The 24886-nt window shown below is 58.0% G+C and overlaps 3 protein-coding genes across 4 annotated transcripts in view; 2 read left to right on the top strand and 1 right to left on the bottom strand.

Moving 5' to 3' along the window:
- Nucleotides 1–8777: 8777 nt before the first annotated feature.
- GRINA (glutamate ionotropic receptor NMDA type subunit associated protein 1) lies at nt 8778–11477 on the bottom strand. The gene is made up of 7 exons (XM_006211189.4): nt 11025–11477; nt 10566–10923; nt 10369–10481; nt 10098–10298; nt 9832–9960; nt 9591–9734; nt 8778–9509 (listed from the first exon to the last, which is right to left on the bottom strand). Exons 1-7 carry the CDS (start codon nt 11391–11393, stop codon nt 9360–9362), a joined length of 1464 nt encoding a protein of 487 aa, XP_006211251.3. The 5' UTR covers nt 11394–11477; the 3' UTR covers nt 8778–9359.
- A 2312-nt stretch (nt 11478–13789) lies between these two features.
- On the top strand, nt 13790–21190 carry PARP10 (poly(ADP-ribose) polymerase family member 10). The gene is made up of 11 exons (XM_015245182.3): nt 13790–13949; nt 14093–14277; nt 14359–14613; nt 14686–14922; nt 15007–15635; nt 15751–15972; nt 16097–16193; nt 16405–17115; nt 17215–17348; nt 20457–20631; nt 20707–21190. Exons 2-11 carry the CDS (start codon nt 14100–14102, stop codon nt 21051–21053), a joined length of 2985 nt encoding a protein of 994 aa, XP_015100668.3. The 5' UTR covers nt 13790–13949; nt 14093–14099; the 3' UTR covers nt 21054–21190.
- Nucleotides 21191–21669: 479 nt separating this feature from the next.
- Nucleotides 21670–24886, top strand: part of PLEC (plectin) — a 56326-nt gene continuing 53109 nt past the window's right edge. Inside the window, exons 1-2 of one of the 2 annotated variants that reach the window (XM_072949967.1) lie at nt 21670–21848; nt 23093–23291. In XM_072949967.1, coding sequence (XP_072806068.1) covers nt 23099–23291 — 193 coding nt within the window. In that variant the 5' untranslated portion in view covers nt 21670–21848; nt 23093–23098. Of the gene's footprint in view, nt 21849–23092; nt 23292–24614; nt 24749–24886 lie in introns of those variants that run through there. The other variant, XM_072949971.1, reaches the window with a different exon arrangement.

Here is a 24886-nt window from a genome sequence, read left to right as displayed (position 1 = left end):
CACAGGAGCCATTGTGTCTTGTGACAATTCCATATATGTAGTTTCCAGGGTCTCCACAAGGGACAGGCTGTGTTTCAAGAGGCACTGTCCTCCAGGAAGCTCAGAGCTCTGGCTTCTCTCAGGCATTTATCATTCATTGTACTTCCTCCCTGTCCACATGCAGCTTCTAACAGGGGTAATTGTTACCATAAGCAGTGTTGCTTAGTTAAATCCTTGACATTCTGCCTTTACCTGGTTACCAGGGGAACATAGCTAGGGAGTTAACCAAAGTCAAATTCTGAAGCAGAAGAGGAAAGTTTTCTTAATTTTTTGTCCATATTCATTTAAAAAAATCAACTTTATTGATGTGTAATTCTCATGCAATAAAATATACCCATTTTAAGTGAACAATTTGATGAGTTCTGACAAATGTGTGTACGACGTGAGCACCACTACAACAAAGTATAGAATTTTTCTGTTACCCCCCCCAAAGTTTCCCTGTGCCTTTTCCTGGCAATTCTCACCTCCCATCCCTGGTCCTAATAGATTAGTCTTTTCTGGAGTTGTAATCATACCTTACGTACTCTTCTGTGTCTGGTTTCTTTTGTTCAGCACGGTGTTTTTGAGATCCATCCTTCTGGTTGTGTGTATTGCTAGTTTGTTCCTTTTCATGGCTAAGTAGTGTCTGTTATAGGACTATCACCCTTAGTTTATCCTTTCCCCGTTGATGGACATTTCTGTCTTTCCCATTTGGGGCCATTGTGAACAAAGCTGCTATGAACATCTGTGTATAAACCTTGGGTAAAAATCTGGAAGAGGAATTGCTAGATCATATAGTAAATACCTGTTATAAACTGACAAATTGTTTTCCAAAGTGGTTATACCATTCTGCTTTTCCACCAGCAGTAAATGAGAATTCCAGTTACTCTACATCCTTGCCAGTATGTTATTGCAAATCTTTTAATTTTTGCTATTCTAATGAGTGTAGAGTGGTTTTAATTTGCATCTCTTTGATGGTTAATGATTTTGAAAATATTTCATGTGCTTGTTGGCCATTTGTATATCTTCTTTTATGAGATTCCCAAAATCTTTTGCCCATTTTAAAAAATTAGGTTGAGTATCTTCTAGTTATGAAGTAGTAAAAGTACCTATATGTTTAGATACAGATCCTTTGCCAAATAAATTTTTTGCAAATATTTTCTCCAATTGTGGCTTGTCTTTTCATTTTATTTTGAAGAGCAGATGCTTTTCAGTTTACCAAATGTTTTTTAAATGTTCTGTGCTTTTCGTGTCCTATATGAGAAATCTGCCAACTCTAGGGCTATGAAGATACTCACCTAAATTTTTATCTAGAAGTCTTTAAAGTTTTAGGTTTTACATTTATGTCCATGATCCATTTCAAGTTAATTTTTGTGTATAATGTGAGGAGATAGTTGAGGTTCTTCTCTTTTTCTTAAAAAATTTTTTTTTACTTATTTTATTTATTATTGTGTTTTTGTTTGTTCGTTGTTGTTGTTGTTGTTGTTGTTTGGCAGGGGAGATAATTAGGTTTATTTTTAATGGAGGTGCTGGGGATTGAACCCAGGACCTCATGCATGCTAAGCATGTCCTCTACCACTTGAGCTATACCCTGCCCCTATCTTTTTCTTTAATATTGATATCTAATTGCTCCATTACCATTTGTTTGAAGAAATATGTGTATGTCTATTTCTGGATTCTCTCTTCTGTTCCACTGATCTATATGTCCCCACTTATGACAATATCACACTGTCTTTTTTTTTCCACACTGTCTTGATTATTGTAGCTTTACAGTAAATCTTGAAATCAAGTCCTTCAACTTTGTTCTGCTTTTTCAAAATCGTTCTGGCTTTTCTGAGTCTTTTGCATTTCCACATAAATTTTAAGGTGTTTTGTCAATGTCTACAATAAAGCCTGCTAGGATTTTGATTGGGATTGTGTTGAATTTCCAGATCGATTTGGAAAGAATTGACATCACTATTGAGTCTGATCATGAACATGGTACATCTGACCATTTATTTAAGTCTTTAAAAATCTCTCTCAGAAATGTTTTGTAGTTTTTAGTGGACATGCATTGCATGTATTTTGTTAAATTTACCCTGTGAAGAAGAGTTAACATAGCAGGACGGAGTCTGCTTGCCGTCCTTAGAAATGTCTACTTGGCCCTTGGTTGTCATCTGGGAATTTGATTTCAGGAGAGTTCCCACAATTCTCAGAACTGATGAACTGATAAGAATGGCTCACTGTGCCTGAACTATTGATTCAAACAATGTGCCGAGCTTCTGAGTTCCTTTTGAGAGTCTGGAACTTTGGTACATGCTAGGCAGAGGGTGCCTACATGACCAGCCCCTGTTAGACCCTTGGGCACTGAGTCTCTATGAAGCTTCCTTGATAGACAGCATTGCACACGTGTAGTCACAACTCATTGGTCCAGGAATTACATTCATCCTGTGTGACTCCACAGGGAGAAGACTCTTGGAAGTTTGTGCCTGGTTCCTTTCAGGTTTGCCCCGAGTCTTTTTTCTGTGCTGATTTTGCTTTATATCCTTTCTCTGCAAGAAGTCAGAGGCCGGAGCAGGAGTTTATGCTGAATCTGTGAGTCCTCCTAATGAACTGTCAAACCTGGGAGTGGCTTTAAGGAGCCTCTGCCACAATCCCTAAGCATTTTATGTTTTTTTTAATGTGTATACAGTTCAATTTTTCATGTTTGTAGCTGTATATAGTTTATGATTTGTTGCTGTTGACCTTGTATCCATGACCTCGTCAAAGTCATTTGTTATTTCAAGTAGATTTTTGGTAGATTTCTTACGATTTTCTACGTACATGATCACGTTGCTATAAACAAGCATGACTTTTTTTTCTTGCCCTATTGTACTGGCTAGGGCCTCCTAGTAACATCACTGCTGTTGTTTTTGAGAAAAGTGGGCAGACGTCTTTATTTTTAGGGGTGCGGGTTGTGCTTTCTCTGTGGGCAGTCCGCTTCCTCTTGGCCATCACAGGCTTCTGGCCGCACAGGATGGCGCTGGCCTTGAGCAGAGCAGGGCGGTACTTGGTCTTGCAGATCGCTGCAGGATGCAGCAGAGGGTGGCCCAGCATCCTTGTTGTCGGTGGTCCAAGTGTAGGATCTCCGCTTCCTGACAACTGTGCTGCTGGCCATCTTGCAGTGAGGCAGCCTGTCCTAGGGGAAGGTGTTTTGGGGCTGCAGGTCTGCTTGTTCCTCTTGCTCAGGAGGCCACAGCGCTTCTGCAAGACCATCCGTTGCTGGTGCGGGGCAGAAAAGGCACCTGTGTCCAAATGTCCTCTTTTTATAAGGACACTGGTCATATTGGATTAGGCGCCCACCTTACTCCAGTATAACCATATCTTAGTTAATTACATCTGCAATGACCTAATTTCCAAATAAGGTGACATGATAAGGTACTGGGGACTAGGACTTCAACATTTGAATTTGGGGGCTCAGCTCATAATACTGGGATCATAAAACAAATTGGAGGATTTCAGCGCTTAGTCTGTCCTTTTTGTGTTGACTTTGTTAGATTGTGGGTTGATGTCTTACTGATTTGGGGAAATTTTCAGGCATTATCTCTCAGACATTCCTCCTGCATTCTTCCTCTCTTCCCATTCCGGGACTCTATATGTGTGTATTTTTTACCTTCCTGTCACCTGTATTACTTTTTTCTCTATTCACTCTCTTTTTCTTTGTGAGTTTGAACATTTTCTGTTGACTTTTCAGTTCACTAATCCTTTCCTCTAACTTGTCTAATCTGCTCTTAAAGCCACTTATGGAATGAACTTTTAGTTTCAGTTAATTGCATTTTTTCATTCAAGATGCTGTTTGATTCTTTTTATACAATCGGATTCTCTGGGAAATCACTGTATAATCATCCATGTTTCTCCATTTCCCCGTGCGTTTTCCGTAACACATTAACGTATTTATTTTAAAGTCATTTCTTGCTATCTCCAATCTTTGAGTCACTTCTAGGTCTGTTTCTGTCATCTTACTTTTTCTCTTGGTTTTCGGTTATATAGCCCTGGATTTTGAGATGCCTAGCACTTTCTAATTGACAAGTTGTGTATTGAAAACCGGAGAGGTTCTGGATGCTGCTGCCTTCTTCCAGAAAGGTGGGGTCGGGCAGACAGAGTAGGGCGGAGGTGAGTCAAGTCTGGGCTGTGGTTTGGGTGAGGCTCTGTGCTTGGGCTCCCGGGTGGAGGCTTCTGGCCGCTGGTGGAGAGCCTGGGGTCTCTGCCCGGCTCCTTTCCCGGGGGGTCCTGAGTGCTGGTTCTTGTGTCTTCAGCACACCCTCTCCAAAGCCCACAGCTTCCCTCACAGTGCGGGACTCCCTTCACATTTACCTCTTGCATTCTGGCTCAGCTATGCATGTTTACAAGTTGAAAAGTATTCTGTCTCGCAATCTTATGTGTTAACAGTGGGAGTCAGGATCCCAGGTTGGTCAGTCCCTGGTCTTGATCGCGAGTCCTCTGAAGGAGTTTAAACAGGCACATGCCATCATTGCTTCGTCTGTGGTGCTGAGGATGGGTTGGGTCTGCTCAGAGATGACCATGGCCTCGATTTCAGACAAGGGCATAGAAGTGGGAGTCACTGGTAAGCTAGAACCTGAAATGCACCAGTTGGGGTAGAGAGGAGGGTTCTGAAACTGGTGCTCAAGTCCTCCCAGAACCAGGGAGCTGCTGGGTTATAGAGCAAAGCCAGAGGGGGATGAAAGAGAGGAGAGGGCGCAGGCTTCAGAGGAGAAAGTTACTGCCCAAGAGCCCAAACTTCTTGAAAGGAGGCAAGGGAGGAGACGTGGACAGTGCTGTGAAGTGGGTCCAGAGGGGTGAGAGGATGTGGGGATAAGAAGCCTGTAGCGGTGAAGATGGGGGCTGAGGAGTTGGAGTGTATGTGGTTAGGGGGTGGATTGTTTGCATCTGGGGCATTCTGAAAGGTCTCCAGTGCCCGACAAGCCTGACACCAAGAAGACATTTAAGAACGTAGAGTGTTTTGGTGGCGGACGGGCTGAGCCATCCTGCTGCCCGGGATTCAGTGTCTGGGCCCTGATGGGGAAGGGGCGCTTTGGGAGCGACAGCACTGGCACCTGGACTGCTGTCAGGGCCTTCCCTTCCACACGCCCTCTGCCCCAGGCCAGGCCCTCCGTGCCACCCCGTCACTGTAGTCCTTGCTGGTTGTCCTGCTTTTACTCAAACCACTCCCAGGCTGGAAGATTCCAGTGGTTCATCACTGCCTGCAGAAGAGAGTTCAGACTCTTGAGCTTTGCATCCACAGCTGTCCACTTGCAGCGCTCCCACACCTCTTCTTCCTCCCACCTGGCTCCGGGAGCGCCTCCTGCTGATGCTGGGGCTGAGTCAAAGTCCCAAAGCCCGCAGCGTCCTCTGCGCCCAGTCCTGGGGCAGCTCGTGCCGCATACGGTTCATCCATTCACTCTGCGTTTGACCTCGATGGCATGCCCCTTTCTGGGCTGGGTGCTGGCTCGTGTGAAAATGCAAAGGTCACAATTCCTGCTCTGAAGGAACTCCAGGTCCAAGATGGCAGCCCTAGCAGTCAGAGGGCAGGTGGCAGGGGCACCTGTGGGTTGGCCGTCCTGTCCTGGCCGCTCATTGGGTTTCCAGCAGGCACCACCCATGGTGCTGCTCTGCAGGGCAGGGAGTGTGACGGAGGCTTTGTGCCTTTTAATGTTCACGACAGGAATGGGCTTAATGAGTACTCGTGTACGTAAGCATTTTTTATTGAAGAATAAATTGGTCTTCCTTGGCCTTAGTGTAGTGAGCTGTGTCAAGCTCTAGTGGAAGCCCGCTGGATCCCTGCGGGTAAACAGGTCGGGCTTGCCGCTAGCTGTGGCAAGGGGGACACATGCCACGGAGCCACCAGGTTCGCAGGAAAGGCTGGGAAGGACGTCCTGTGGGACTTGGCTGACTCGGGGGAATTGGGGCAGGTTTAATGAAGCAGTGCTTTCCTGGGGATTAGATGCTGTCAAGAAGTGGGGTCCTTCTGTGACGAGTATCTTAACATATCTTCCTTGGAAGGAGGAAGGATCAGGGACCAGCTAAAGCTGTCCATTATGAAGAGATGAGGCAGGACAGGGCGCACACGGCAGGTCTTCTTTATGGCTTGGACAATGCCCACATTTTGTCTGTGTTCAGACATTATCATGGAGGGGTCTTTCTCTGTGGACCCATCCCAGTCACAGAGGGGCCTTATGCTGGTCTTGTGTGAAACTGTGTATGTTCTCAACAAGAAAACATGAGGGCTTGTATCTGAGAGTGCTAGGCTGGCTCCTACCACACCAGGGCCTAGCTGATAGGACCACTGGCCTTGTCTGATGCCGGTCTTAGGGGAAACTGTCTTTGCTGAACAGGAGAACACCAGGGCCTGTATCTGAGAGTGCCAGGCTGGCTCCTACCACACCAGGAGGTGTAGGACTGGCTGAAAGCACCGGGCCAGCTCCCGGACGGTGGGGGATGCTGCTTTCTGCACCTGAATTATCTCCGTGGCTGACCTCACAACTGCTGCGGCTCCACTGGGCTTTGTGGGTATCTTCCACACACTCATCCGCCCAGTCAGATCATAAGCTGCCCCTTCTCCTTCCTGGGTCGGACATGGCGGACGGCAGGCGGACTCCTGCCCACCTCACCTGGGCCCACCCTGACCATAGGCTGCTCCAGGCCGAAATCCCTTGCAGCTGCTCCGAGGTCTTCTCTTGACAGCTCCTTCTGCTTTCTTCACCTGTCTGCACCCACCCCTTCTCCTGGACGTTCTGTTGCTGGACTCCTCTTCCTGAACACAAACAAGCTGTGGCTCCTGCCAGGGTCCCCTTCACCTGCAGGACAGGCCCAAGCCCTCAAGGCCTGGCCTTCTACCTTGCAGCACGGCCTCTACTCTGCACCCCTAGCTTCCCCACCCCAGCCCTGGCCCTGGCCAACACCTCCAGACCCCAGTTGTCCGCCCCGGGAACCTCCCCCAGGGATTCACTCAGCCTAGAATTTGTTCTCCTCAAGCTCCTGGGGGAGATGCTGTCCTAACACGTTGCACGTGCCTTTTATTCCGGAGCTCCTCCTCCTGCCTCCACTGGGACTCTAACCTCACGAATGCTCCGTGCTTCCTCCTCAGTGTGCAAGCCCCAGGGGTCTGCTCTGTGAGCTGACACTGACCAGGTGCCCCCATGCCTGAGTGCTTGTGAGCAGGGCACCCTGGGTGAGGAACCGCACCTGCTCGAGAGGTAGGGGAGGGGAGCTGCACTGCCTGCCCGGTGCTCAGCATGTGAACGAAGCAGAGACTAAGGGTAGCGGTGCCAGGCCTGGCAGGCAAATGCCGCACAGGGGGAGATGGACTCTAGGGAGGGCCCAGGCAGCCGGGAAGGCAGTGCGCATCCCCTGGGGCAGTGGGGCGTGCCTCTGGCTCCAGCTGAGCAAGGTCAGGCCTTGGGCTGAGGGGCCAGGGGCCAGCCCAAGGCCAGCTGGAGCAGCCATCAGGGATGTGGACTTCATTCCGCCAGCAACCATCCAAGGGGCCTTAAGCAGGCAGGTGGTATGGTTAGTGGGTTGGAAGTGCACCTGGCAGTGGGCAGAGAGGGTGGTGGAGGTGAGCTGACAGGTGAGCACAAGGAGGCCTCAGGAGGCAGGGGAAGGTGGGCAGGGAGAGCTGGTGGGGCAGGATGAACGAGGGGAGAGAGGACAGATCCGTTTTTGGCCTGGGCCCAGGTTGGACACCACTGACGGAGAACACACAGGAGCAGCAGGTGCCGGGGAGGGACTTGGCTGTGGTGCCCATGGGCACGGGGGGTGCTGACTCACACGCAGGCTGTGGGTCCCTTCACAGATGCTGGGCTGCTAGCACCAGCTAAAGGAGTGGGTTGATGGGCTGACGGGGAGGAGATGGGGTCCTGCCAGGGGGTTCTCAAGCCAAGCTAGCCACAGTGAGGAGTGTCCTCTGGGGCCAGGAGCTTAGAGGAGCTCAGGACAGGGAGGTGCTCAGACTGCAATGGAAGGGCTCTTTGCAGGGAGGCTGTGGATGTTACAGCTGGCTGGCTGAGTGAACATCTGAGAGCAGGGGTGGGTGGGTGAGGGCTCCAGAGCTGAGGCAGCAGGAGTCACAGGGGAGGACATGCAGAACAAGCTGAGGCTCAGGGCCATGGAAGGCTGGGGCCTGGCTAGGCCAGAAGATGGTGCTGGAAGCAGGCCAGGCCCCAAATGGCCAAGCCCTCAGAGCCTCTGTCCAGCTCTTCACCGGGGGCTCCAGTCTGCAAGTTTCCCTGCTGGGGTTGGGGTGAGGAGGTGCAGAGGGCCATTGTCTACGTCAGGCCTGGGCCACGTGTCAGGTGCCGGCTGATGGGCTCCCTGGGGACCTTGCAGAGCCAGAGTAGCAGGACAGACCTGCCCCGGGGTGGTCAGTGACGTATACCGCTGCCTCTCAGGCCCGGGGCTGGAAGATGAGGGTCTCACAGGACCCTCCATCATGCTGTGCAGTTCCCAGGTGTGAGTGGCAGACATCATGTGACCCAGCCACCGTGCTTAACCTCTGGGAGCCGCAGGGTCTCCAGCTAACAGCTGGGGATCCCAGCACTCGCTTCACAACATGGCTGGGAAGACTGTAAGAAGGGAGGTGGAAGTACAGCTGGAGAAATGTTAGCTCCTGTTGCCGACCTCCAGCCCGAGCCCCCGGCCCCATCAACACCTGGTCCTACTGTCTTCATCACACTGTGAGGCTGAGACCCCTGCCCCCTCATGGAGCAAGTGGCAGTGACAAGGGAGTGATGAAGGGAACGGAGAGCACTGAAGGTCCCATTTATTGGAATTTTAAAGACAGCAGAACGAGAGGAAGGCGTCCTCCTCCCCTGAAATGTTCCCATCCTCTCTGCCCTCAGGGCTCAGCACAGGGATGAGACCCTCACCCTCAGGTCCCCCAGAGGGCACCGCTCCAGCGTTGGGGTGGGGAGGGGAAAGGGATGCTCTATGCCAGGCAGGGGAGCTGGGACAGGAGGGGAGACGTGCACCCTCACCTCTTGGCTCAATCCCTCTCCCCTGGGACCTGGTGTTGCCCCCCCCCCAGGCCCTGGGGTGGGCTGGCAGATGGGGCTCATGCAACAGTAAGTGGGCAGGAGGTGGCACGGAGGCCCAGCCCCGCTACCCTTTGGCGGGGTGGGAGGGCTAGGAGGGGCCATGCTGGCCACAGCGGGTCTGAACAGAGGCATCTGCAGTATACACACAGGAGGGTTGGAGAGGGGTTCCCTCTGTCCCAGGCTGTGCACGGGTATCAGAGAGGGGAGGTACCGAGGAACGGCCACATCAGGGACAGGGTCCAGGACAAGGGCGCCACCCCAGTGGGGCCCCGCGTGAGCCAGGGGCTCGGGCTACTCCTTGGCGCGGCCAATGATAGTGAGGATGTACAGGAAAATGTTGATGATGTCTGTATACAGGTTCAATGCGGCGAACACATACTCCTCCGGGCTCAGGGACAGCTGCTTGTTCCCCAGCAGCAGCTGGGTGTCCACTGCCAGGAACTGCGGATGACAGCACGGGGTGCTGAAGGACAAGCCCACCTGCCCAGCATCCTGCCCCGGGTGGCCCACCCCGTCACTCACGCAGGTGAAGAGCAGAGCGCCGAGCGAGGCATACACAATCTCCAGGATGCGGTTCCGGATGAAGATGCACAGGATGGCAAAGATGATCAGCACCACCATGCTCACCAGGAGCACGCCCATGCACGAGGTAAAGTCGTAGCGCGTCTGAGGGCACAGGGAGAGACAGGAGACCCTGCGTGCCACACCCCCGGAGGCCTCTGGGCCCCCAGGGCTGGCAGCCCTGCCTTGGGGGGTCCCTCACCTGCATGGAGAAGATGACCACTGTGAAGCAGACAGTTGTGGTGATGCCTACGGCCATGATGACTGCCTCGGTGTCATAGAAGCTGGCAATCATGCCCACCATGTAGGACAGACTGACGGTCAGGATGGACTGCGGGCAGATGTAGCCTTGAGTGTGGGGAGCCGCTGCCCCACTCCCACCCCTAGGCCCTCTGTGGCTCCAAAGAGGGAGAGTGTGTGGTGGGAAGGCTGGGCCCCAGGGGCTAAGGGCTCAGGTCTTGGGGTTACCAGTGCAACGAGATTCCAGGGGTGCTTTCGCCGGAAGTCTCCACAGCAGCTAAGGACAATGAGGGAGATGAAGAAGACGGCGTAGGAGACATAGTAGGTCCAGACATTCTCCCGGACAAAGCCCTTCACCTTCCCGACGAAGGTGAACACAGCTACGGTGGACAGAGTCACGGACAGCTGCAGGGTCAGCACCAGGAACACCTGGGGAGGGAGGCGGCTCAGAGCCCTGGCCAACGCAGCCACCTGGGCCCTCCCCAGCCCCGCGGCCCACCTTCCGGATGAAGGCCTGGCGGATGCTCTTGTCATCCCAGTTGGTGGCAGGGAAGTCCTGGTTGTCGTAGTAGGATGGGGGCCCCTCCTCGTGGTAGGTCCCATGCTGAGGTGCTGAGGAGCAGGATGGGCTGGGTCAGTGCCACTCACTGGAGCCGGGAGCCCCTGCCCTCGCCCTACCCCTGCCCCACTACTCACAGCCAAGGTCCTGTGCCGGGAAGGCCTGTGGTTGTCCATAGGGGTTGGGGGGAAAGGGGCTCTGCGGATATGGCCCCTGAGGGTAGCCCCCTTGGGGGTAGGGGCCCTGAGGGTAGCCTCCTGGGGGATAGGGGTCCTGAGGGTAGCCCCCTTGGGGATAGGAGCTGGGGCCCTGGGGATACCCTGGTTGGCCATAGGGGGAAGGCTGGAATGGGGGCTGTGGGTAAGGAGCCCCAGGGTAGGGAGGCATGGAGGGCTGGGGCCCCACAGGATATCCAGGGTTGGGGGGAGGATAGCTGTCCGCAGACACTAAGAAACTCTTTTCATGGGACATGGCCTCAGATTCTGCGGTCTTCCCCTAGAGGAGAGAGAGAGAACAGTTAGTCCTGCGGTGACATGAACAAGCCAGGCACCCCACCTGCTGCAGAGAACCAGGATGGAAGGAGAGGGATTCTTGACCTTCGCCACAGGGCCATGGGGAGCCCAGGAAGAGGGGCCAGGAGAGGCGAGTGGGGACCGGGTGGCTGGGCGTGAGGCTTCAGAAGGGGGTCTCCAGGCCGACCCCAAAGATGGAGGAGGTGATGGACAAGGGGATGACTTTGTCAACCTCGGGATTTTTGGCTTCAGCTCTTTCTCACAAGCAACCGGAGGGGCTTTCTCACAGCTGTTGACCTCTCCTGGGTCAGAGCTCCGCCCGGGTCTGGGCTGGGGGCGCGGTCGGGGAGGTGTGGGGGTGTGCCCAGACCCTCCTCTTCCATCCCGCCCCTTAAGCAGCTTTAAGGGGCCAGAACCGGCGGCTATTTCTATCCCAGGAAATCCCCACGCCATCTGTGACCAGCTGGAGCCCTGAGCCCTCTCCAGGAGCCGGCCCGAGCGTCCCTCGCTCCCAGGGTGGGGGCAGCAGGCCTGGATCGGCTGCCGGGGTGCCTACCAGTGGGGCACGCCAGGAACAGCAGGTTGCGGGGGTGTGTGGGGGATGGAAGCGACAAGAGAGCGTGCGGGGGAACAAAGCAGACGTAGGGGCGAGGCGGTTGGTGGCGGTGGCAGCCGAACCCCCACCGAGGGCCGGGTGGGTCCTCCTGCCGTTCGAGGGGCGCTCGAGCCGCAGAACCCGCCGTCGTCGCAGCGCGCCGCCCCCGCCCTCCCGCTCCTGACCGTCCGGCCCCCGCCCCCGCCGCCGCCGCCCGGGCCCCCGCGGGCCGCGCGCCGGGCCCGACCCACCGGCTGACCCCCCGCGGCGCCTCTCGGCTGAGAAGGGCCCTCGCGGGGGCGGCGGCAGCCGGCCAGCTGAGCCAGGAGACACGCTGCTGGCCTGGGGCTGGGGACTCACCGCTCGCGGGGCGCCTCAGGACCCTGCGCACAGTGTCCGCTGCGCGGCCGCGCGGTCGACAGCCGCTGCGCCCACACCCGTGCCCGCGCCCGCGCCCGCACCCGCTCGGCGGCCAGCTCGGCTGGGCTGGCGCCTGCGGCTCGGGAGACGCAGCGGGGCCTTGTGACGGGGCGGGGCCTGGGGCGGGGCTGGCGGCGCAGGGGCGGGTCCGCGCGCTGGGCTCCGCAGAGAACGCGAGGCTGCTCCCGGACCGACTGTACCTGAACTGGATTCCCTGCTGGCTTCTTTCCGACACACAGGCCCGAGCCCCGCGGTCCACACTTGGGCCCCGAGGGCTGTGGACCCCTGGAGGCTGATATCTAGCCTTGCCAGTTTGCTTAAGTGATTTGCTGAGTCTGATGAGCACCCTCCATCCCTCCTTGGCCTTAAAATCCTACTTTCCCTTTCAAACAAGTCTACCTCAAATCAAGAGACTTAACTGCTTAATTGCTGCACCCTCTCTATCAAACTAGTCCGAGCCCCTATTAGACCAATTCTCACTTGTTTTCATCACAGATCCACAAGATGCAAGGGTGACATTTCTAGCCCTGTTTCACTGCTAAGGGGCTGAGGCTTAGAGATGGCCCAGGACTAGAGGCCAAGTTAACTTTCCTCAGCTTCATGGGTCTTGAGGAAGTGCTAGCTGCCACAGCCAGGGACACCCCTACTGGGCTGTCTCCTGGAGCCCCTGCAGGAGTGTCTCCCCACCTGGGGCCTACGGACCCTACTGGAAGGGTCTGCTGTGACAGACAAGTGAGCATCGGGGATGCAGCCAGACAGTGCTGGGGCCCTGTCAGTCCAGCCTGGCAGGACATCCAGAGGACCTTGGCTTTGCCACAGCCAGGGCTCCAGCAGCTACTGCTGCCACCTACAAGGCTCACTCTGCCCTCTGCTGGGGATGGACAGTAGGAGTGGGCAGGAGTGGCAGAGAGAGATCGGTTAAGAAGTTAGTGTCATGATTCAAGCGAGAGATGATGAAGGCTTGGACCAGGGTGGGAGCAGCCAAGGTGCTGGGTGTGCAGCTTGGGGTCAGGCTGGAGAGCTGCTCTGTCCCCTGGAGGAGCAGCAAGGGTGGAGGCCGGGTTTCAGTGGCTGAGCGGTAAGTGGGAGATGGGAGAGCAGGAATGGGCACAACTCTGAAAGGCTGGATGCCACTGGAGGAGGAGCAAAGGGAGGATTAAGTGGCAGAGGAAGTGTGGATTCTAAAGGTGCACCTGAGCGTGAGGCTCAGGACTGCCACAGGCCCTGTCTGCACCTCCATGTACCCTTCTGCGATGAGGAGATTTGCTGCAGCAGGGCGTGTCAGCACAGTGCCTGCACCTTCTGGGGTTGGCCTTGGTGACAACTTTGACAGCAACGATGACAACGCAGGATGGGACGGCTGGGCAGGTGCATGAATCAGAGAGCGAGCCACCGGGAAGGGAGTACAGGAGGTGGAGGAAGGCTGTGCTGGGATGTTGAGAGAGCGAGGAAGCTGCTCGCCCTCCCTGCTCATGAGGTGGGAGTGGGTCACTTGCTAGCTGTTTAAGGGTGAGCACGGTTGCAGTTGTGAAGGTTGCTGGGGAGAGTGGAGAGCCTGCCCCAGCCGGTCTAGGCCTGGAGAGTCGAGGGGTCATGCTGCCCGCAGTGGTGGGGGGGTGGTAACAAAGAGGCTAGAGATCCTTGAAGTGGGGGCAGCGACTCGAGCCCCCTGCTGGATTTAGCAGGGACTGTGGTTGGCCGTTTGTGGTTCACAGGGGAGGGCCAGTAGGAGTGGAGAACCGCCAGGAGCCACTTTACCCACTATACCAACCGGTGGGCTGGGGTGGGACAGATGGTACTGGTGGGTTGGGCTGAGGAGCTGGGGGGTGGGGCTGGAAAGTTCTAGAGGAGGGGCCTGAGAATGGAAGCACCAAGAGGCAGGCACTCAGCCCCAGCACCACAGGCCCCTCCCTCCAACACTTTCACTTTTGTTTTCCTGCCCCAGGCCTTCTGCTTCAGGGCCAGCGAGGGAGTCCTGGCTGACGGCGGCCCAGGTAGTGGGGGAGTGTAAGTGTGGGGATGTGGGGTGCCCGTAATGACGAGGGGTGCCAGGAATGCCGCCAAGGGGCCTGGAAGGGGCTGGGAGGGGTGAGGCGGGACTGTGGGGCCGCTACCCTACCCACTCTTCCGGCCCCAGGGCTGTGATGGGGGAGGCAGAAGCGGACGTGGGGGCAGCAGTGGAACTCAGCGGGCTGCTCCCTGACGTCCCGGACGAGCTGCTCACACTTTACTTCGAGAACCGCCGAAGCTCTGGGGGAGGACCTGTGTTGAGTTGGCAAAGACTTGGCCTCGGGGGCATACTCACCTTTCGGGAGCCTGCAGGTGAGGGGACCGATGAAAAGGGGCAGTCTGGGCCCCCTGCCCGCAGTCAGCCCTGACACCCCACTCTACCCCTGCCTGCAGACGCAGCAAGGGTCTTGGCCCAGGAGGCACACGTGCTTCAGGGTGCTCGGCTGAGCCTGCGGCCGGCCCCACCACGCGCCCCGACACGCCTGCTGCTCCAAGGGCTGTCTCCTGACACTGCACCCCAGCACCTGGAGCAGTATGTGCAAGCCCTTCTTTGTGCCACAGGGCACCCGGAGCAGCCCTGCCACATCCTGGCCAGTCCCCGACCAGACCGGGCCCTGGTCCAGCTGCCTGTGCCCCTTTCTGAGGCAGGTGAGAGGCAGGGTTGGGGCAGATGTGCCCGTTGGGGGAAATGCCCTGAGCTGACTCGCATCATCCCCGCAGAAGTCTGTGTCCTGAAGGAGCGGGCCCGGGCCCTGGATCTGGAGGGGGCAGAGGTGTCCCTGGCCTGGGTGCCTCGGGCCCGAGCCGTGCGTGTAGTGGAGAGCAGCCCCCCTGCAGACCTGCTGCTGCTGGAGCTGTACCTGGAGAACGAGCGCCGCAGTGGAGGCGGGGCCCTGGAAGGCGTGCGCAGCCTGCCCGGGGGCCTGGGCACCGTCATCTCCTTTCAGCAGTGGCAGGGTGAGTAGGGCTGCACAGACCCGGCCCAGCCCCCGCTGTCCCTCGGAGCCCTGACGGTCTTCTGGCCTTTTCCCTTCCTCCCAGCGGCTGAACGGGTGCTGCAGCAGGACCACTGGCTGCAGGGCTCCGAGCTGAGCCTCGTGCCCCACTACGACGTCCTAGAGCCTGAGGAGCTTGCCAAAGACACCAGTGGAGGGAACCACCTAGCCACGCTGGGGCCTGGGGCCACCGAGCATGCTCTCCTGGAGGGTGGAGAGCCAGTGAGGGCACAGAATTGTGCAGGGGACGTGACACCGGGCTCTGAGGAGGCACCAGGGCGATGGGGAACCTCTCTGAGGGCAGGTCCTCTCCAGGACAGGTCCTCTCTGGGACAAGCCGGGCCAGTCAGCCTGGAGCCCATGGGGTCTTCAGAACAGGAGGGGCCCCAGGTGAGCCTGGGGACTGTGGGGTCTCCAGAGCAGGCAGGGCTAGTGAGCCCGGGGCCTATGGGGTCTCCAGGCCCATCGGAGATCACCACGGGGTCTCCAGGGCAGGTGGGGTCGGGGAGCCTAGGGCCTGTGGGGTCGCCAGGGCAGGAGGGCCTGGTGGAGGCGGTGCTGCTAATGGAGCCGGGAGCGGTGCGCTTCATGCAGCTCTACCACGAGGACCTTCTTGCTGGCCTGGGAGACGTTGCCCTCTGTCCACTTGAGGGACCAGACATGACTGGATTTCGGGTGAGTGACCCCTGAGGATTCCTCCTTTGACCCTCCTCTCCTGCTGGGGGCTCTGGTTGCCTATCCTGTGCCCTAAACCTGCAGACTGCCCCCACCCCACCCCGTGGTCCTGCAGCTCTGTGGAGCCCTGGCCCCGTGCCAGGCAGCCGAGGAGTTTCTGCAAAGTCTGCTGGGCAGCATTAGCTGTCACGTACTGAGCCTGAAGCACCCAGGCAGCGCCAGGTTCCTGCTGAGCCCAGAGGGGCAGAGCCTTCTTCAGGGGCTGGAGGCTCAGTTCCAGTGTGTCTTTGGGACAGAGCGTCTGAACAGGGCCGCCCTGGACACAGACCCTGGAGAGGTAGAGATGGAGCCCACTCCTGCCCGCCCCTTTTCTCTCCTCAGCCCCTGGTACCTCCACCCTTGCTCAGAGGCCCCTGGGGTGGGGTATGCACCAGGTGAGCCCTGACACTCCCTCCCAACAGGCGGACCCCACTGAGACCCTCCAGGCCCTCCCTGGCCACTCCCACACCCTGTGGCCTCCAGACAATATGGACAGTGACCAGGAGAACGTGAGCCTGGGTAGGGCTCCCTGAGGATGCCAAGCACATCCTGTGGCCCTTTCTTGACCTCATGGTTTGTCCTACTGCTCTGCAGTCCCACCTGTCTCGGTCTTGTGACCATATACCCTCTAAGGCCTCCTCCATCTTCCACCCATTCCTGGCTCGTCCTCTCTTTCAGTCCCACCCTGGCTGGGCTGGACCCCTGACCCAGTGCCTCTCCCTGCCCCCAGAGGAGGTCCAAGAGCTGCTGGCCACCCTGGAGGGCCTGGACGGGGAAGACTGGCTGCCGCTGGAGCTGGGAGAGGAGGAGTCTGAGGGGCAGCTGGAGGAAGCGACTCCCAGGGCTGGGGAGGGGCCCGTGGCCCCCAGCACTGGGGTGCCGGAGTTGCTGGAAGAGGAGGAAGAAGCGACTCCCAGGGCCGGGGAGGGGCCTGTGGCCCCCAGCACTGGGGCATCTGGGCAGCTGGAGGAGGAGGCTGCCCTGCAGCTGGCTCTCTACCGGTCACTGGAGCCACAAGGCCAGGTGGCTGAGCAGGAGGAGGCTGTCGCACTGCAGCGAGCCTTGGCCCTCTCCTTGTTGGAGCTACCGACCTTGGAGAAAGAAGAGGAGCTCCTGGATTCAGACTCTGGCGGCTGGGCCCAGCTGGTGGTGCATGCAGCCTTTGAGCAGGATATGGATGAGCTGAACCGAGCACTAGAGGCTGCCTTGGAGGGGCACCTCTGGGAGGAGACAGTGGGGCCCCAGGACTGTGTGCTGCCCGCAGAGCTGTGTGCCCGCTTGGAGCGGTGCCACGGCGTGAGTGTTGCCTGTCGCGGTGACTGCACCGTCCTCCGTGGCTTTGCGGCCCAGCCCACCCGTGCGGCCCGCCACTTAGCAGCGCTGCTGGCTGGCCCCCGGGATCAGAGTTTGAGCTCTCTCTTGGTGGCTTCGGGGCCCCCTCGTGAGTCTGCCATCCAGACTGGGGGAAGGAGGAGTGGGCCAGCTATCGGGGGCTGGTGCCCCAGGCATGGCCTCGACCCCCTTGCTCTCTGTGTGTCAGTGCCACAACAGAGGCTGAGGGAGCCCTTGGGCAGACTGGAGTGTCTGGCTGAGAGCAGCAGGGAATTCCAGATGGTGGTACAGGCCTTCTACGACACCTTGGACGCGCCCCATGGCAGGATCCGCATTGTCCGGGTGAGTCCACACTCTGTCCTCCCAGCCTCTGGCCTCCCAGGCTCATGGCACCATTTCTGCTTTGCAGAACCTGGGGGCCATCAGCCTTAGGGTCAGCTGGCCAGAAGCTGCCCAGCAGGCTGGAGGCTGTGGGGGACAGAGGAACACTGGGCCTCCCCAGCCCCGTTCCCCGCCTGAAATGTGTTGACAAGTCTGGGACAGGGAGGCGGAAGGCTGTGGAGGTTAGGGGGTCCCAGCACAGGACCCCACTTTGCCAATGACAGCCAGATGACCGTGGATAGCATGACCATCTCCATGCCACAGTTCCCGGCTCTGGAGCATGTGGTGGTACTGCCATATCGTGGCTACTATGAGGATTACTCATTCCGCGTACTGCACCTCGTGCAATTCTCTGCACTCCTCTGCCTCCCACGGGGTCGGCCCAGCAAGAGGGCCGCTGCAGGGAGGCAGCCTCCTCCTGCATTTTTACTTGCAAAATGTGGCAACTCTGAGTGTGGGTGTGTTTCAGGAAAGGCTGGGAACAACTGGTGAGGGGCCAGAGTGAAGCTCTGGGAACCCCAGGAGCTCCTGGCTGCCCAGGCAGGAAGGAAGAAGGGGCCAAAAGGAGGGGCTTGGGAGCAGTGGGGGGACCCTGAAGGGCTGCAAGGCCCAGAGTTTCTGCACGGCCGACTGGAAGGAAGGACTGAGGAGGAGGCTGCGCCAGGCTGGTCTGCTGGCAAGCGAGTGTGAGGGCAGTGCCCAGTGACCAAGAGTAACTGGGAGGTGAGCGCAGGGACAAGTCTGAAGATGAGCTGGCCACGGAAGGAAGGAGGGGGATGAGAGCGGAGCTGGAGCAGAGTGCAGGGCTCAGTGCTCAGGACTAAAGGGAAAGAATCTCGGGGGGTGTGCTGGCCACAGACCGGCAGGAAGGAAGGGACAGTGGCAAGCTGGTGCCCTGTGCTGTGAAGGCAGGTGGCCCTCTTGACTCTATGCACAGAGTTGGGGGGGGACGACTGAGCAGCAGCAGCAGCGACCTGGAGCTGGCCAGAACTGCAGAACCTCGGGCCTTTGCCAGACCTGGCCCAGTCAGCCACACCACCACCACTTTCCTGGAGGTGGCCACTGTAATTTGCATGGAGTACTTTCCCTGCATTTCTGGACTTAGCAGCTGTCACTTTTGCACTTTGAAGAAGGAGGGACACACCAGTCACGCCCCCCACTCTCGAGGTTCTGTTAGTCACATGAGTTTGATTCTTTGTGACTTTGTGTGGTACACTCGAGTCTTCTTTCCATGTAACAATTTTAGAGACCATTTCTTGCTTTTCTGCATGGAAGATGAGAGTGGGCTTCCCTTCCCCTTCTTTCACCTCTTCCTCCCTTGTCCCTTTCATAGTTTGGTCAGTGACATGATTTTTATGCTGGTAAGGTTGACAACAAATGTCACCTTCTAATCTATAACTGTCATGAAGCTCTGTGCTGGGGCCAGAGGCTTTTGAAAATATAACGGTAATGAAAAATGTTTACCACTGGACCAGAGAGGAAAAAGGGAAATGAAATCCAAGCTATTAAAACCATGTTTCATGAAAAAGAATATTCTAGAATTCAAGGTCTAATGGCTCCTAATTTTGTTTACTTTCTTCATTTTTCCATGTGGTGCTTGGCTGCTGGGTTACTCGTGGTGACCCATCACCCTCTTGCATAGATTCCTTTTTCGTTTAGTAGGAGGATGTCCTTGAGTCAGTAGTAAACAACTTGGACTTTTAAATTTATTTTGCCTTTTACAATTTGAGGTAATTTGCAACTATAATTTGATGTTAGTGTAATACTGTTTTTCAGACAAAAGATGCTATGTTTTTATGAAGACATTTCTGTTAACTTAAGCACAGCTGATTCTTGCATTTCTTAATCTGTCCTTATTTTTCCTCACTATTAATAATTTGGCTGGATATAGGGTCCAGGATCAAAATGTTTCCCTTCAGATCTTTGACAGACTTAACTCTTTTTCTTTAGTCTTTGACATTGTTTGTTTTTGGAAAGGTTAAAAAAAGTCATTCCTAGGTCTCTTAGCATCCAGTGTTGCTGGTGTGAAGCCCAGTATGAGAATGTGAGATTTTTTCCCCACATTTGTAAACTGACTTTGGGGCGTGTGTGTGTGTGTGTGTGTGTGTGTGTGTGTGTGTGTGTGTGTGTGTCTGGACACTTGTAGAGTTTTCTTTCACTTTGAAGTTTGAAGTTTTCCCAGCAGGTAGGTGCTGGGGCGTGCCTTCCCCATTGTCCTTGGTATTTTGTGGATCCTTTCCATCTGAAGATGCCACCTTCAGCTCAGGGAAACTGTCTCCGCTTAAGCCTTCACTTGCTCCCATCACCTGTGTGTCATCTTCTTGTGAGGCTCCTGTTACTCAGATGTTAGACCTCCTCTGTCCTCTCCCTGATCTGTCCTCTCACAGTTTCCAATCTTCTTTAGCTCTGCACGCTGAGTCACTTCCTGAACTCCATTTTCATTATCTTATTTTTCGGCCTTCCACTTTATGCCGTGCAGCAATTCCATTCTTAATGTTAAGAACTTTCTAATTTTCAGACTGTTTCTTTTTCACTGGAGGTAGTCTTGTTTCATGGATATAATATTCTTTTGCATCCCTCTGAAGTGACTAGTTAGAATTTCTTGAGAAACTTTTTGGGTCCTGGAATCGACTCCTCCCTGGTGATCACAGGGTTGGTCACCTTGGTCTCCCCATCACTGAGAGGTGGGGGGAATCTCTGGGTGTGGGGAGTACAGTCCTGTGGGCAGTGCAGGCACGGAGCTCGGCTTTTCTCTGCAGAGGCCTGGCTGTGCATGGTGAGTTCTGGTGAGTGGTTGGGTTGCCCACTTGCAGGCTTCCTTGGAAGGATCAGACTTCCCTGGAAGGGGTGGCTCCCTGGTCGCCCCCCAATGCTACCTGGCACCTCAGTGAGATGGCTGACACCCACCTAATGCCTGCTACTGGGCAGAGCATGATGGGAGCTGTGAGGTCTCCCCAGACCCTGAACTCCTCCAGGAGAGGCCTCTTGATTTCTGGGCACAGCTCTGTTCTATGGCCCAGGGGGTGTGGAGGGTCTCCAAACAGTCTGGCTCTAACCGTGGCCCCCCAGGTGGAGCGCGTGCTGCACCCGCTGCTGCAGCAGCAGTACGAGCTGCATCGGGAGCGCCTGGAGCAGTGCTGCGACCGTCGCCCAGTAGAGCAGGTCCTGTACCACGGCACATCCGCACCCACCGTCCCTGACATCTGCGCACACGGCTTCAACCGCAGCTTCTGCGGCCGCAACGGTGAGGACTGGGGCCCCGCAGGGGCATGGGATCGGCCGAAGGAACCACCCTGACCCCCGCCCATCCCGTCCGCAGGCACGCTCTACGGACAGGGCGTGTATTTCGCCAAGCGCGCCTCCCTGTCGGTGCAGGACCGCTACTCGCCCCCCAACGCTGAGGGCCACAAGGCGGTGTTCGTGGCGCGGGTGCTGACGGGCGACTACGGACAGGGCCACCGCGGGCTGCGGGCACCTCCGCTGCGCGCTCCGGGCCACGTGCTCCTGCGCTACGACAGCGCGGTGGACTGCCTCCGCCAGCCCAGCATCTTCGTCATCTTTCACGACACCCAGGCGCTGCCCACCCACCTCATCACATGCAAGCACATGTCCTGGTCTCCCACTGGGGAGCCGGCTAGGCACTTGGGCGACTCCCCAGCTACCTAACCCAGGAGAACCTCCCCTCGGCCCAGCCTCCGGCCTCCTCCTCCCCAGGCTCGGCTCTGCACCGCCCTCTCGCCCCCTCCATTGCCTGGGGACATCCCTGTCTCCTGCTGTGGTGCCTGTACGGGCGGTCGGACCAGGAGGTTTGGGGCTGTGTTCCCCCCGGGGCCAGGTCCCCGCGTGGGCCGGCCCAACTACCAGGGGTGAGCAGAGCCCAGGATGAAGGTGGGCCGGCCCGACACCGCCCGCCTCGGCCCTACCTCGCCCGAGCTTGGGCGCGACTATGTCGTTTGAATAAACGTGTACGTGAAACTAGGCAGGGAGGCCTGCTGGAGTCCGGGTCCGACCTCTGTTTGCGGGGTGGGGAACCTCGGCGTGGCTAGCGGCGGGGACTGGGGGACAGAGCCCGCTGCTACTTTGGGGCGGCCCTGTGCGGACGGCCGAGGCCGGACCCAGCGCGCACCCGAGTGACCCCACGTCGCCTTAGTGTCACGCACGCTCCCCTAACAACGTCTCCTTGCCGACCGGCCCGCCTTCTGCGCGCGGGGAGGGGGCCGTGCCCAGCGGTAGGGGTGCGCGCGGCGGGGGCGCTGTGGAGAAGTCGCGCTCGCGCTCCAGCCCCGCCACCTCGGTGAGCCCCCGGCTCCGCGCGCACTCGGGCGCCAGGACCGCACGGGCGGCGCTCGGTTTGGGGCCAGGGCGGGGTTCCGGGCTCGCCCCGCCCGCGCAGCCTGCGCAACTCTCCCGGCAACGGCAGTCTGGCTGCAGCGGCCGAACTCAGCTGAGCTGAGCCACCAGGCACGTAAGGCCGGGGCGAGAAAGGGAGGCGCGGCGCACGGGAGATGCGGGGTCGGGTCGGGGCTCTCCTGCTACAGGCATCCCGGAACTGGAGGCTGCGTCGTGGCCCATCCTCCCCAGGAGGGCACCACTTCTGCGCGCGGAGACTGCGGAACTGGACGGGCGGTGCCCCGGGTGTGGGCAGGAAAGGCTGCTAGGGAGGTGCGGCTGCCCGCCGGGCGCCGCGCGGGGGGCTGGATCAGAGGCGGCCTGCGGAGGAGTCCGTGGGAGGCGCGGCGGGGTGGCCCCCAGCTCGGTGCCCGCTGTCTCCTCCTCGCCCTTAGCCTGAGGGCAGAGGCACAGAGCCCACATTGTGCCCCCACGCCACCCCACCCTCGCCGGAACAGAGCCCCATTCACCTCCTGCACGCCAGCTCTGGTGGGGAGGGGGAGCCGAGGAGTGTGCACGCGTGGGTGTGGGTGGGCTTTGGCGGCCCGGCGGTGCGAGTGTGCGGCCGCACAGGATGGGCTGCTGGAGGGGCGGCCAGGCTCCCTGTCAGTTGCCGCAGCACAACTCCCGCGGCCCACGCCGCTGCGGCTCCAGCTATTTATAGACTTTCACTGCGGAGACCAAGGTGGGACAGCGCTGGAGCTGGGGTGGGGTAAGGCGACAGGAGTCTGTTGGTTCAGACAGCTTGGAGGTACAGCCAGCGTTCAGGACGTGGGGTCTGGGTCCTTCCCTGAAGGCCGGGTGTCTCCCGATGGCCAAGCTTGCTGGCTGATTGAATATTAGAGGAGATAGGGTCCAGGTGTGGCCTGGACGGGTGGAGGGTGGGATCAGTGTCTTCTGATGGGGTGAACCCCTGGGGGACAGCGTGGAGGGGCCAGTATTTGGATGACTAAGAGAAGGGAGTGGCGATGAATGTTGGGGCTGGGTCGGGGTTGGTGGTGGTCAGTGTCCTGGTGATAGACTGAAGGGAGTGAGGTCAATGTCTTGGAAGGGGTCACTGTGTGGGTGTCTGGGGCATGAGCAAGGAGGGAGTGAGGCCAACTGTGGATGAGGGGAAAGGGTGTCAGTGTCTGGCCTGAAAGGGTGAGGGGGCTCCGCATGTGGATGAGGGGACATAGGAGAGGTGTAGGTGTCAGAGTCCAGGTAATAGTGTGGCTGGGGTGGGCTCAGGGGCTAGGTTCAGGATGTGACGGGTCAGTGTGCAGTATCTCCCCCATACACAGAGGTGTGACCCCCCCCTCCTGCTCCCTTTCCAGGAGGTCATGTCGGGCGAGGACCCCGAGGTTCGGGCAGTGGTCGAGGATGGCTCCAATGGAGGCAGTGGCTCGCCCAGCCCTGGGGACACACTGCCCTGGAACCTGGAAAAAACACAGCGGAGCCGGCGAGGCGGAGGCGGTCCCGGGGGGAATGGGAGTGTCTTGGACCCTGCCGAGCGGGCGGTCATCCGCATTGCAGGTAATACCAAAGGGCTTTGTCTGTCCAGTTCATAAGCACTTGCTGGTTGACCGAGCACCTGCTGTGTGCTCTGTGCAGGTATGGGAGGCCTGAGAGGGGGCCTCTCCTGTCCCAGGTGATTGCAGACCCCACAGCGCCATCTGCTGGCTCCACCCGGTCAGCTGTCTGAGGCCTGAGGTTGAACTTGCTGTGGGGCCACCATCGCAGGCCTCAGGACGAGGGTCCAGTGCCCAGGTGTGATGATGGCACTCCAGAGCACAGACCCCAGTCCATCAGCAAGGGCGGAATGATGAGGAGGTGCCTGAGAGCCAGGCTGGCCCCTGCAGAAGGCCGAGAGGGTGGGCTGAGGCATGTGGGAAGAGGGCTGGAAGCCCAGTGCCAGGCGAAGATGGTGATGCGGGCAACGAGGAACTTCGTGGGTGGAAGCACAGGCAACGGCTTGTGGGAACACGGGACAGCCGCTGTCTGCCCCACCCCCAGGGGCTCGTGGGGACATGGCGGATGTCAAAGGACCAGGTTCTTTTTCACCCACGTGAAAGGGAACCCTGGATGCCCTCGCAGTGTCAGCCCCTGCTGGCAGGCGGCAGTGGTCTGCATGCGGCCACACCTGTGTCAGAGTGTGTGCATCTGACGACCCTCCTAGTACTGAACCCTAGACGGGGCTTCTGGTCACAGGGCGTGCAGTGTTTAGTTAGAGGAACACTGCCGCGCATTCCGGAAAGAGGCTATTTGCCAACTCTGGCGGATGGGGCAGAGGGCGGGTGGCTTTGCCAATATGATGAGTGGAAAAGAAATTTTTTTTAACCAAGCATTTTTTCTTCTGTAAATCCCCTATTTCAGTCCTTTTAATACATAATTAAATTTCGTGTGTGTGTAAGGGTTTTATATTGAAGACACCAGCTCCGTCTCCCTTGTTGCAATGGCAGGGTCCTAAGGTGCAATGGAGGGAATGGGGGGAGGGGCGCGCCTGGGGCAGCAGGGTGGCCGGGGCGATCGAGGCTGGTGAGGGAGGGGTCCCCTGCAGGGCTGGGAGCCGGGCGAGGAGAATTCAGGCTGTTGGCAGGCCAGTGACCCGGGCGGGAGCGGGAAGTGGATGTGAGTCCACTGGGACCAGCGTGGGACCGAGACTCGGAGCATCAGAGCCCACTCGGGCCAGCCAACGCCGGGAGGCGCCTGGGTGCGCGGCTGCAGCTCCCCTGGGCTCCGCCGGCCCCGCGCTCCGGCCCCGCCCCGCCCGTGGGGCATCCTGGGTGCGGGGCGGGGCGGGGGCGGCCCCTTTAAGCGGCGCGCCGGGCCTCAGGGACAGAGTGGCCGCCGGGGGCTGGAGGCCCGCTCAGCGCCGCAGCGCCCCGCCCGTCCCGCGCCCGCCGGCATGGCCGCCCGCCTGCCGCCCGGCCCGCCGCCCAACGAGCAGGACTTCATCCAGGCCTATGAGGAGGTGCGGGAGAAGTACAAAGGTACGGCGCCGCAGCTCCCGCCCACCCTGTGGGCTACCTGCCGTCCGGCCGGCCCTGACAGATCCTCCAGCCTGACAGTCTGGCCTCTGACACCTTGTCCGTGGTGGCCGTCCGGATCAGAGCCCAACCCAGCGCCCC

This window comes from Vicugna pacos, chromosome 25, assembly GCF_048564905.1.
Source record: "Vicugna pacos chromosome 25, VicPac4, whole genome shotgun sequence".
In the NCBI taxonomy this organism is placed as follows: domain Eukaryota; kingdom Metazoa; phylum Chordata; class Mammalia; order Artiodactyla; family Camelidae; genus Vicugna; species Vicugna pacos.
Note: the sequence above shows the minus strand (reverse complement) of the source record. Positions and strands in the feature narration are given on the sequence as shown.